Genomic DNA, 13,925 nt, shown 5'->3' with positions numbered 1-13,925 from the left:
CTATATATCAAGCAAATAAAATGCACACACATCGCTTGGGTCATGATTCACATGATCCAGTATCATAAGACTATTTTGAGATGATGAGAAAAAACTGAATATGGACTAGTTATTCAATGAAGTAAAGGAATTATTATTAATATTAACTTGGATACATCTGAAAATTGTCCAGTGGTTATAAGTTTTTTAAATGATCTTACCAGTTAGGGATTCATATTGAAAGATTTACAAGTTTAAAGATATGATGCCTTGGATTTGCTATGAAATTCTCCAGAGAAAAATATAAGTGAAGGAGGCACAGATGAATATGACTGGCCGTGAGTTGGTAACTGTTGATGCTGGGTGATGGGCACATAGTATACTATTCTCTCTACTCTCCACTTCCATGAAAAAGAGTTAAAAAGATTAGTCTTCAGGACTTGATTTCTTTACAGTATGGTGATTCAAATATTATATAAACACTCACAGGTTATAGAAAAAGAGGAAAAGTTTCTCTACCAATTATATAAAGCCAGCATTTCCAAACTAATCAATAGAATAGAAAAAAAGAAAATTAAGAGAGAGACATTTATTCATTGATTCTCATCCTTCCTTCTTTTCTAATACATACATTTAAGGCTATAAATTCCCTCCACTGATTGCTTAGGCTGATTTCAACAAAGGTTTAATAGGTAGGATTATTATTAAAATGCAATTCAAAATATTTCCTCTGTGATTTTTTTTTTTTGGACTCATAGATTATTCAGAAGTGCATGACATAATTGTGAATCATTTGGTATTGATTTATTGGTTAATTCCCACTGTAGTTAAAGAAAATATTCTGTATAATTTAAACCTTTGAAATTTATTTAGACATGACTAAGTAGTAGGTATGATAGATAGATAGATAAATATTTATTTAGACTTGTTTTTTAGACCACCGTACAGTGACTTTTTATAAATATCCTTCATGTCTTTGAGGAAAATTATTGGCTGGAGTGTTTTTACATTGGTCAAGTTAATGATGTCATTCTAAACTTTCAGGATTTGCCACTATGGTAGGCTGGCAACCTGTTTTTGTAAATAATGTTTTATCAAAACACAGTCACACCCATTTGTTTATGTATTCTCTGTATCTACTATCGCTCTACAACAGCAAAACTTAGCAGCTGCAGACAGAGACTATTCCACTTTCAGAAATCAAAATATCTATTACCTATCTGCTCCTTTACAGAAAGTTTGCTGACATCTGTCAATCTATAGCCTTTTAGCTTTTTTTGCCTGCCTGTCCTCTCAGTGACTAAGAGAAAGGTAAGTTAAGCATCTCCCATTATGACTCGGCATTTGTTGTTTCTCCTTGTTGCTATACCTCAGGAATTCTACTAAGTATATACCCAATGGAACTCTTTAGGCACCAAAAAGGCATGTACAAAAATGTTCACATCAGCAGTTCTCAAAATAGTCCCAAGCCAGTAACAACTGAAATGTCTATTGATAGTGGAATGGATAAATAAATTGGGGTATAATCATCAATGGAATACTACGTAGCAATGAAAAGAAAGGAAGACTCCTACATGCAACAACTTAGGTAAATTACACAATGAAATACTGAGCAAAAGACAGCCACAAAAGAACATGTACCTTATGATTTCACTTATATAAAGTATACAACCAGACAAATCTAGTATGATGTTTTTAGGATAATTACCTCTGGAGAAGAGGGAAGGGATGAGGACTTCTGAGATGCTGGAATATTCTATTTTTTTAACCTTGTGTTATACTTAAAAAAAAAAAAACTTTTTAAGAAAACAACAGACCAATTTCATTTATAAATGTAGGAGCAAAAAAAAAAATTTCATTATGTAGTATTAAAAATTTCAAGCAAAAGAAAAAAAGCCAGTAAACTCAAATTCCACATAGCCATCATATATAACCTCAGCAATTACCAATTCACACCTAATTTTGTTTTATCTACATCACTATTCACTCGCTCTCCACCAATGGATTATTTTAAAGCACATCCAAGACATCTTTTCATTTCTAGATGCAAAAATATTAAATAAAATATTAGCAAATAAAATCCAGTCCCAAATTAAAAGAACAAATCATTATGGAAAGGTATGTTTTTTTTCCAGGAATATTAGATATTAAGAAACCTAGAAAAAATAAATCAAAGAAAATTTTAAAGAGAGAAAAATTATAAATTAAAATAATTTTAAAGTTAAAAAGCCCTTGAGAAAGAGAAATAAAAACTTGATAAATCAGTGACCATTTATTGAGACCGTATTATGTATCAGGTACTATACTTTGTATGTACTTAAAGAACATTTGCTCACTTAATCTTAACAACTCCATAAAGTATGAATTATGACAGCTTTTTTTCACAAATGAGAAAACTGACTCAGAGATTAACCTACCCAAGTCAGAGGCAGAAGCGGGCTCTTCTTACTCCACAGTCCATACACTTGCCACCAGGCTAAAATTATTTGCAGTTGACAAAAATGCTCAACTAGAAAACAGAAAGGAGTCAATTCCTAAGCTGTATGTAATAGCATAAGTAGATGAAGTGACTGAATATACATTTTCAAACTCTTGCTCTTGTCCATTACATAAAATTAGAAGACATAAAAAAAGAGGAAGTGAGGGGTCTTATGCAAAAAGACACCATTTACAATTACAACAAAAGTATAAACTATGTAGAAATAAGAACAACCAGAAATGTCCAAGATACATAAGGAAAAACACTAAAGCTAGTTGAAAAAAAAAAATTGGTTTAATGGAAATCTATCACATGTTCCTGAAAGTGCTGTACCTAGATCTACATCACTTCTACCCAAATTAAAGCACCCACTCGATGGAACATTACTGAAGTAATTTTTAAAGGAGAAGAAAAAAAAAAAATGCTGGGTGCGGTGGCTCACACCGGTAATCCTGGCACTCTAGGAGGACAAGGTGGGAGGGCTGCTTGAGGTCAGGAGTTCGAGACCAGCCGGAGCAAGAGCCAGACACACACCCTCAGCCCCATCTCTACGAAAAACAGAAAAAAATTAGCCAGGCGTGGTGGCCAGGGGCCTGTAGCCAGTCGGGAGGCTGAGGCAGGAGGATCACTTGAGCCCAGGAGTTTGAGGTTTCAGTGAGCGATGATGCCACTGCATCCTACCCCAGGCGACAGAGCAAGACCCTGTCTCAAAAAAAAAAAAAAACTTTCAAAGCGTTTGTAATATGGAAATACGAGCACGTAGTTAGTTGATAGGATGTGAGGCTAAATATGTATAAAACTGTAAGTCAGATGTTGAAAACGGGCAATAAACAAATATGTATAAATTTATACCAATACCTATACACCTGATCCCAACACTAAACATGGAATATACTAACTTTTAACAAAAGTTATCTTCTGTAAGAGTATTTAGGATGATGGGATGTCATTACTTGGGTCGGAATAAACCTGAAAGCACATTTTTACTAGAACATACAGGAAACATGGAAGCAAGAGGACCAGAAACCCCGTTTTTAAAAGTACACAAGTGACCAACAATGAACACGGAACTGTCCGGAGCTGCCCTCAACACCGGCACGACTCGCTCCCCGCGACGCCACTCTGCGACAAAGCCCTCCCAGGTGCTCGTCCCGACGCGGAGCCCACGGACCGGAGCTCCCGGTCCACGGGGAACCCCCAACACGAATCTGCAAAACGAACCCCCCCGGCGAGGACCCCCACTCGCTTCCCGCAACGCAGACCCTACGCGCTGGCGAGCAACGCGCTCTCCCCGGCCCGGAAATACTCCCCAAACCCAGCACAGACCTGACATGACTTCGGTGAAGACGAGTCGCTGAACCCTCGTTTCTTAACACTTGCTTCTGTGCCCGCCGCTCCGCGACCCCCTCACGCCGCAGACAGGACTCGCGGAAGCTCCGGGGACGGCGGCCGGCGAGGGCCAGAAAACTTCTTTCCGGCGACCCGGAATCCGGCGTTCCCGGGTCCCTTTATGACGCAATAGGTCTGCGCCCGGGCAACGGTGTTTGCTGGGAGCAGCCATTTCCCAACTTTACGCCGTACGGCAGGCGAAGTCCCCTTTTCCCCCCTGACCTGGGAAGGCTGTGACCAGGAGGAGCAACTGAAAACGACCCACTTCACCCTATTCCAGGCCAGCTGAACCACTGGACCTCGACTTTGCGACAGTCGCCGAGGACGCTACACAAACTGCTTGGCTTCTCAGAGACTCAAGCGTGCCCTGATCTCTCTGCCTGCTGGAGAGAGATGGTGGCGGACTTGTAGGTGATTTGATTGTAAGAAGTGATAGAGAGAAGCCAAGTGGGCGCCCCAGTCTTTGAGGAATTTCAAGGGGGAGGGACCTCGAGCAACAGTTGGAGGGGCTGTTATCCTGAGAACGCTTCTGGCTGGAGAGGGCGTTTATGGAGAAAGCTGCATTTGAGGACTGCCTAAGATTTAGAGACGCCTCCAAGGAAGGAGTCAGTCCCAGAGTGGGTGAAACGATGGCGTGTTAAAGCTTTTGTTAGAGTTAGTGTGGAGGAGAATGGCGAACACTGTTCATCAGGAGTGGACGGGGCAGGGCGAACGGAAAAGCGTGGCTCTCCCTTCCGCCCTGGAGAAGCCAAAGGCAGAACAAGCCTTTACATCCACGAAGGTGGGAAATACCTGAAATCCAAAGCTCTGAGAAGGGAATGTGATTCTATTCAGTATCGAGGCCTAACTGATTAAATAAACCGATGAATTCTAGCACCAAACCTGCTCCCTGTAATTATACAACCAGATTCAGAGAGCCTTTAAAGGAATTGATCATTCCTTCACTCATTCATCCAACGAATGCCTGCTATGTGTCAAACACTGTTCTGCATGCTGGGGATACAAAAGCTAGAAATACTAAGAGAGCCTTCTTCATGGAGATTTATATTCTTCTGGAGATTTCACATGAAGTTACTGATTTGATTTCCTCTTTACAGCAAGTGTATTGTGATTCCCACTAACAATGTGACAACAAAGGTCAAAAAGGGTAAGTCACTTTGACATCCTTCATGTATTAACTCCTACACTTGCCTCAAAACCAACTCACAATCAGCCATCAGTAACAGGTCCAACTTAGGAGAAATCAAAGAAATGCAAAATATTAACCTAATAAAATGCCATGTTGGCCAATACTGTCAATCACCCCAGGGTTGCCACAATTGTAAGGAAATGTTCATTTTTGCATACTTCTGGTGGAAGTATAAACCATTGTTTTAAAACGTACCCAGGATTTGTTTTAATGAGATATGGTAAGACATACAAACACAGAAAAGTCTGTCATTAAGAAGTTCGTGTTCATAGATCCCTAGAAACAAGAGGCAGGGCAGGCCATGCAGGGTGGCCATGCGAGGAAGCATCACGAGGTTGGTCATGAAGCAGACGGAGCGAGAGGAAAGCGTGGGCAAGGGCCTTTATGTGGTATCCATGGGAAGGAATGGGTGAAGCAGGGCAAGCAGGCCTAGAGTTGGCTAGTTTGGATGATTTCAGTGGGCTCTGGGGTGTACAGGCTACCCCAGTTGGCTGATACCTGGCCCTGGGTTGATTAGTGCAGGTGGATAGTAGGTAACCCCAAGTGTGAGAGCTAGATATATGTTTGTGGTGAGCTCTGGATGGGTTGGTTTGCATATGAAAGGTTTGTTCATAGTGGTTTGCCCTCTCTAGGAATTAGCTGGCCCTAAGGGAGGCTGTTTAGGGTCAGCAAGGCAGCAAATGTCAGTTTCAGAATAAAAAGACATCATTTTGATTAATGGTGATACATTCTGTCTAGAAGAAAATGTGTTGAAATGTAATACGAGAAAACACTAACTCAGAAATTTCATTATAAGTGATGTATCTTCAAGAAATAAGTAGACGAGCGTGCAAAGATAAGTAAATGAAGGCAGCCCCAATGTCCAAAAATAAGGGTACAAATGTAAACCCCACTATTAGTACATTCAATCTTTTATCTAGCTTTTCAAATAAGTATAATAACTGTGTATGCAGTTATAATAATATCGTTTACTCAACCTAGCATCTATGTCAGCTTTAGGTCTGTTTTGATTGATAACTTTTCCTCCTAATGTGTCTCACTTTCCTACTTTTATGCATGCCTGGTAATTTTTAGTTGGATGCTGGACTTTGTCAACTTACCTTGTGTGTAGGAGGCAGTTGGATATGTTTGCATTTCTATATTCTTGAGGCTTATTCTGGAATACATCTACATTACTTGGAAATAGTTTGATCCTTTTGGATTTTGCTTTTAATCTTTGTTAAAACCAGATTACTTATTGAGTAAGATTCAATCAATTTAACAGTATGTACTTGCCTACTTTATGCCAGGCAAGTTTCTAGACTTCTAGTATACAAGTATGAGCAAGACAGACAAGTTTCTTACCCTCCTGAAGGCTAAAGTCTAACTTTTGCAGTCAATAGCTCATACTGAAGATCTTAATCTCAGGAGCTTAAATTTAGCAATTTGAAGTTATAATCATTAGCTTTGTATTGAAAGTGATACTCATAGTAATGTTTATTCATTCCCAAGATCTTTATGTATTCCATATCAGTATCTTTAAGAAAACAGTTGAGATGTTCATTCCAAGTGTTTCTCATGGTTTTTGCATGGTGCACTGATTTTTTAAAAATCACCCTATATAATCACCCTGATTACAATTCCATGTAAACTTCAACCTACTGATAGGCCTAAGTTATTTGACCTCAGATCCCAGCTTTCCAGCATTAGACTTGATGTGAGCCGTAGGCTAGCATCAGTTTTGTGCCAGCGCCTACTGACATTAGCCCTGACCACAGTTCAATAGTTACACCTATCAGCCTACTCTGAAAATATTTTTTCAGATTGGACAAAGGCCTGTAGCTCTCTAGTTTACGACTAGATTCAGGTCTTCCAGAACCCCTTTGCCTACTCCTGATTCTATTCAATCTCTTCAGTAGTCTGTGGAGTATGAGCTACCAGGATAAGGTTGATTCTCCTTGGAAGATCTCTTTTCATATGGTGCCAGGCTGTGTAAGACTCCCTCAGAGTATATCCGGTAAGGGGAGGAAATGCCAGGAAGAATGTTGGGGTTGTTCTATCAATGAAGCAAAGGGTAGACTTAGGCAGGGAACTACCTCCATGGGGAAGAGTGCAGCTGGTTAGTTATCTAGGAGTTTAGAATTTCATATTCTCAGGGTTCTGGGAATAATCTAAATGACCAGGGAATAGGGGAGTTAGTAATAGGCAAGTGGAGTCTGTGAAGTAGGGTCATTGTGCACTGGTTACCAACTTGTCCGAGTCTAGTGAGACAGATATCCACGTGCATGTTATATGAAGCTGGCTTATTATAGGTAGGCAGCAAGGGACGACAAAGCCTAGCATTCATTGCAGTGCAGTCCCCCAAGGCTCAGGAAAGCTGCTCAGTGCAGATGGATTCTTATCTTCATGAGTTCCACTTGCACTGCAGCTGAGGGACCCCAGAAAGCGGCCCAACTTGGGTTTTATACCCAAGGGCCAGTTGAAATGGTAGACATCCTGTTTCTAGGTGGGTACTGGAACAGAGCCAGGACTATTCTGTCCAGCTCCTCCCTCTCTTACAATGTGGCAGTCCTATCACATTCTACAGTCATTCTTGAGAACTAAGAGCAAGAAAGAAGGGAGAACTGGGTTGACCCAAAGCTGCCCAGAGAACTATCTACCACCTGACCCAGACACCCCTTAACAAAGCTAGTCCATTTATGTGCCCACTGATCCCCCTGATCTGGAGGCAGAGGTTTGTCTCATGAGATTGCTGTAACACCTTGACTGACACAATCTCAGTGCAACATTGTTGAGCCTTAGGCAGGTTCCGTGTCACTAGGCCCAGGGCTACCACCTCAAGCTGGGTGATCAAGCCTGCCTGGAGTAGTGACCTCGCCCAGGATCCCAGTGACCTAGGTAAGAAGTTGGTAATGAGGTCAAAGAAGGGTCCCTCGGGTGACCCCACTGTCTGCAGCCAGGTTGCCTGCTTTTGAATCTCCTCTCCTTATGTTTCAATAATAGCCAAGGTATTTATCCATGTACAGCAAGAGGTGTTGACAGTTGTTCATACTCCTTCCAGTTGGGCTAAAAGAAGGTCTAGAGCCATTCTGTTGTCTAAAACAACCTTCCTGGGGGAGTTGAGGGATGCCTGCTGAGCTGCCAAGGCAATGGCCGTGGAGGAGGCAGTATCTGCCACGGCCAGGGACAGGCTTCTCATTTTTCATGAGCACTGATTCCTATGTGTGGTATCAAAGATCTTATAAAGGACATAAAGCCAGAGTTGGTCACATCTCCTGGCAGGTCCCTAGTAAGCCTGGTGTATGTACAGCTTTAGGCTGCTGTGCCTCTCCCGGGGGCAATATTCAGGGACAACCCTAACACACCCAATGTGCAGGATTCCATCATCCACCAGCTGTCCAGGTATGACACTGATCATCCCATATTTGGGTCACCACAGATCAGTCCTCAGGTGTACACAGCACCCCTTCTCTGTTTTGTTGTTCAGTGACCCATTCACGGGTATAGAGGCATTGGCGTTCACCAGCCCAGTCTCAGGCCTGTTATGTGAACTCAGTTTCTCCCATACGGTATCATTCGTGAAGCCCCTACACAAATGGCTAGCAACAGTCCAGTTCTTGTTTTCATCATTGCCACTGGGACACTCCCCATGTAATCAAGAGTGTAGTACACCAAAGTGCCAGCCCCGCAAAGTGTGTTAGCGGTGCTCATGATGATTTGCCAGTCAGTTAAGTTAAAACAGGGCAGCTCCGGCTCCTTCCCATGTGGCAGATGCCAAATCCTCAGTCCGTAAGCCAGGGCTCAGGTTCTGTTGGTGTGCACTGTTGTGTTAGGTGTGCTGGTATAGTTTACCACTGGCAAGACAAGGGGGTCACTCTAGTTGGTGACAGAACAAGGGCCGGGATGGCAGATCTAGCACTTCCTCAGGTTAACGCAATGGCCACAGCTTGGCAGAGCCTAAGGAAGATGTTATGCTTCCAGGCTCTGCTGCCACAGCCTTGTGCAAAAGCAGATTGACAGGTCAGTGCCCCTCCCCCAGCCCTCCTGGAGTCTCAGATGTCCCCTACCTGCTGAGTTTGTGTAGTGACCCAGTCTGCCTGTGCCAGTTCCCATTCCGTGATGCAAGCCTTTTAGCTTCAGTTGTCCAGTCCAGGAAGGGAAGTCATGTCCTGTACAAACTGAACATGTCTGATAACATTGTACACCTGACTGAAGGGATCAGATGTCCCCAGCACTACTAGAGGGAACCTGGCACCATGGTAGTCCCTGATTCTGTCCCCCACCCCTTCTTTTTCAAGGACTTTTGTAGGGGCTGGGCCTAGAAGGATGGATGGATGGATGGAAAGAACGTGAGCAAGGTGAATGAAGGGTCAGGCGAAAACACCTGCCCTAAGCCGCTTATTTGCTGAGTGCAAAGGTCAGCTGAAAACAGCTGACCTGTATTAAAGTTGTTAAAAAAAAAAAAATTAACAAACAGCCCTGACCCTTTGCACGTGTCCTTGGAAATAAATATGGGAAGGAACTTAGCTGAGGAGGCCATTTTCTCTTTTAGATTTTGGCCTCTCCCCTTCTCTTGAAACATCGTGTGTTTCGAGTAATCATTCATTCCTTTGCTCCTGAGCTCAGGAGCGAAAAATAGCCAAAACAGACTTTAGTTTTCCAAAATAATATTTAACTAAATTTAGAGTCAAAGAACTGTAACAGCTAATCATATGATTTGGGTGGGCACTGAAGATAATTTGGGCCGGGGGGAAGCAAAAGAACCACAAAGGAGAAATATGATAACTGAACCAATGATATGGGGCACGGACTATCTCCTTTAAATTATGGAATCATTAACACAGTACACAGTAATATAGTTCAAGGTATCCTGTCCAAAAATATACATCAGGTATATTATCTGATGTATGCTGAGGTTAGAAATGAACAGAAAGCTCTCAAATATTCCTCATTTCCACAGGGCTTCTTTGCTTCAAGGGTACTTTGATATTTTGCTACAGGCATTTCACAGTGTGTTCAGTGTTTTATTTCTATACAATTTCACCTGCTAATGAATGAGGCAGCATATGCCACTGAAAACCCTGCCACATTCACTGCCTTCCAGAAGTTTCTCTCTACTAGGTACTGATGCCTCTTAAGGGCAAGGGCTTTCTGATGATCATTCTATTTCTACCCACTATGAGCTATTAGCCCATGGTGCCCACCGGTGACAGTGTCCCTCTTCCATAAAAAGGCTTTTCTAGTTTCTGCATTCATAGGATTTCAAAGTTTTACACTTAACCAAATAATCAGCTGTCGCTCCATGAATTAGTATTAAACGTGTTTTGGGACAGGATTTGTCTTAAGAGTTTTACAGAGCTTTGCCCTGAAAAAATATGTGAACGTGTTGGTTTGCATTTTAAATGCTGTTACCCTCGGAAGGGCATCTCTGAAAGGCAGTAGCGGCTGTATCCCACGAAGTGCCGCGTTTGTCAGACCTAAAGAATTGGATTTGCTTTGTAAAGCACAAGCGAATCTGTTAAAAACTATAGGCTGAGAGCTGACAATGGAGTGCCCTCCGGAACAAACAACTTCCCGGAAACGACAGCTTCCTGAATGGCTAAAAGCAAAGCGTTTGTTTAAACCACTCTAGACTACCTGTCTCCATTCACAATAACCTAATAAACATGGAGCTTACATATCTCTGTTTAACCCCTCTGTTTAAATGATAAACTTACCTTAGAATTTAGAAATTAACCTTTGAAAGATTTTGTAGTCGTTTGCTCACGTAAATAGAATTAGTTAAAGAATCTGTAGAACCCTTCCATAAAAGCCTTTTGAAAATCTGTTAACTTGAGAGGTACTACTTGTTGTTATGAAAATCTGTTACTCCTGACAATTGTTCACTATTTTCTATAAGTTACCATGTAAGACCTCATCCGGGGCTTTTTGAGACCAACGGAGAGGTCTGAGCCCCCTGAGCTCCCGCTTTGCCTATAATCTTTATAAACTTATAAAACTATATCTTTGTCTCAGTGTATTCTTTTATTTCTTCCATTTTCCATTTCTCTCTATTATTTTCTTATCCCTTGCAACTCTACCAAAGGGACCCAGTTCTTTGCAGGGAACACTGGTCACGTTCCCCGCAATCAGCTAGACATTTTTGCTAATGTCTTTTCCACCTTGAATGTACAGTTTTTTCCTATGTGTTTGTGACATAAAAGAATTGACTACTGGCAGCATGACCGTATTCACTGCATTTGTAAGGTTTCTCTCCTGTGCAAATCCTTGATTATCTCCTGAGAGTGCACATCTGGCAACTGGCTGTCCCATGAGGAGTATGTTCCTGTTTTCTACGAGCCCACTGGTGTTCAGTGAGGTCTGAGGGGCCATAGAAGGTATCTGCACAGCCACCACATTAGCAGGGCTTTCCCCCTGCCTGAGTTCACTCGTACCTAACAAGCTACGACTCACTGTGGAAGGACTGTCTACTTTCACTGAATCTCCACGTTTCTCCCTTGTGTGTATTCTTTTATGTTTAACAGGGCAGGACACATAGGCATAAGCTTTCTCACACTCATCACATCCATAGGGCCTCTCCTGTATGAGTTCCGTAATGTACAGTGAGCATTGTCTTTGTAAAGAAAGCTTTCCCACAGTCACTGCATTTATAGGGTTTCTCTCCTGAGTGAATTCTTTGATGCCTAATGAGTCCCGACTTCTGTGAACAGGGTTGTCCACATTCAGTATGTACAAAGGGAGTCTTTCCTGTATGGTATCTCTGATGTGCTACGAGGCAGGCCTTCTGGCTGAAGGCCTTACCACATTCAGTGCATCCATAGGGTTTCTCTCCAGTGTGAGTTTGTTGGTGTATGATAAGATTGCCCTTCTGAATGAAGCCTTTCCCACATTCACTGCATATATAGGGTTTCTCTCCTGTATGAGTCTGCTGATGTACGATAAGCTGTGATTTTCTGGAGAAACCTTTCCCACATTCACTGTGTAGGGACCGTCCCTGGAAAAAAATTGGCTTAAGCCCAGAGTCAGCGAAACTGGGTGTGCTCTCCTTGGGGCCAGAGGACAATAGGTCCAGACACGGCCTGTTGGACAAACAGAACTATTCCTCATGACGGACAGCTTTATGACAGATAACCAAGCGCCTGGGGGTCTTGCAAACAAGCCAAGGCGACTCATTGTCCTGCATACGGTAATGAGATAAAGAAGTTAAGATGCAAACATCTGCTTCCCTTGAGCAATCGTCTGGAAGAAATGACAATGTGTTTTCCTCAAGGCACCCAAGGTAGTCATGTACCAGAAGTAGCTGCCGGACATAGAAAAAGTATATAAATAAAACAACTGGTGGAATCGAGCACTGCAGTCTTGTACGTCTTGTGTGTGTCTGTGTGTTTCTTTCTGTGTCCATCCCCTGTTCTGCAAACGGGCCACAACACACTGCATTGATGGGACTTATTTCCTGTGTGAGTCATCTTATGTTCAGTAAGCTGAGATTTCCTAGGGAAGGCTTTCCCACATTCACTGCACTGATGGGCTTTCTCCCCTTTGTGAGTTCTCTGATGTTCAGTGAGCCTGAACTTCTTGTAGAAGGTTTTCCCACAGACACCACATCCATGGGGTTTCTTTCCTGTATGAATTCTCTTACGTCCAGTGAGCTGAGACTTCTTGAGAAAAGCTTTCCCACATTCAGTACATTCATGGGCTTTCTCTACATTGTGTGTTTGCTGATGTTTAAGGAATCGTGACTTAGTGCTGATGGGTTTTCTACTTTCACGGAATTCAGTTTTAGTACGACTGTGTTCATGATTGTCATGGAAAAAGGCTCTCCGGTCTCCATTAAACTCAGCAGGCTCTTTCATGTTGCATCTTCTGCTCTGGTTGCTTAAACCTAAGTAAGACTTTAAAGTGCTTCTATGTTCATAGCATTGTTCCATCCTCTTCAGCATTTTTGGTTTTCCAAGTGCTGCTGCAGATGATCATCAGCTTTCTTGATTTCTAGGAAAGAAAGAACAATGAATCCTTCTATGAACATCATATGGAATGAAATTGCTTCAAAAATACGTTGGTGTTTGCTAGCTCCTTAGTGGAAACTCTGTAATATCTACATGAAAGAAATTCCAAATATACATGTTCCCTAGCTCTTTTTCGTTAACTTTTTAAAAACTTTTTTTATTGCAATTAAATATACAAAGGACAAAATCTGCCATTTAAGCATTTCTAAATGTACAGATAGGTGGCATGAAGTACATTCACAGAGTTGTGCAACTATTACCACTATCTCCAGAACGGTTTCCCCTTCCCCAAATGAAAAACTCTGTACACACTGAACACTAACTCCTTATCTCTTAGACATAGCTAAAAACACAGTAATATAAAAAAACCAACATACCAAAAAGTAACAGCTATCAGTGTAAAACAGGATTAGATAATTCACAAGGAATAAATATAGCTTTGGCTGCTTTCTAAATAGGACCTTGGAAACAGGAAAATACAAGGCAGTCCCTATTAGCACTGGACCACAGAGGTAGAATGGACACATTTTCATTATTCGTTCAACACATCCTTATGAAATGGCTACCACTCATACCAGGCATAGTGCTGGTGTTGGGAAAACACAAAAATATTCTTTATTTTCAGTGAAGTCATAGTTTTGGTGGAAAAAAGGAAACAAAATAAGCAAGAAAAGGAATAAACTAGGCAGTTAAAATGTGACAGTGGTTTCAGGAAGCAAAGGAAATGATGAGAAGTGGATGAAATCAGGATTTATATGGAAAGAAAGATAACACGATTCACTAACGGGTGTGAGGTGGGGAGAGGTAACAAAAGAGGGAATCAAAGGGTGCTCCTACATATTTTACTTGAGTCCTGGACAGGTGGACAGTGTCTTTTAACAAGATAAGAAGTATTACACTAAAG

General features: G+C 41.8%; 1 protein-coding gene across 1 annotated transcript; it reads right to left on the bottom strand.

Moving 5' to 3' along the window:
• Positions 1-3,865: 3,865 nt before the first annotated feature.
• Positions 3,866-13,041, bottom strand: ZNF649 (zinc finger protein 649). The gene is given in 5 exon segments (XM_012643344.1): positions 3,866-4,078; positions 11,229-11,592; positions 11,594-11,992; positions 12,444-12,954; positions 12,957-13,041. Coding segments are annotated over 5 exon segments (1,572 nt in total).
• Between the last annotated feature and the right edge of the window lie 884 nt (positions 13,042-13,925).

The sequence above is a fragment of the Propithecus coquereli genome, unplaced genomic scaffold (assembly GCF_000956105.1).
Source record: "Propithecus coquereli isolate 6110/MARCELLA unplaced genomic scaffold, Pcoq_1.0 Scaffold196, whole genome shotgun sequence".
NCBI classification, from domain to species: domain Eukaryota; kingdom Metazoa; phylum Chordata; class Mammalia; order Primates; family Indriidae; genus Propithecus; species Propithecus coquereli.
This window is presented reverse-complemented; position numbering and strand designations above follow the sequence as displayed.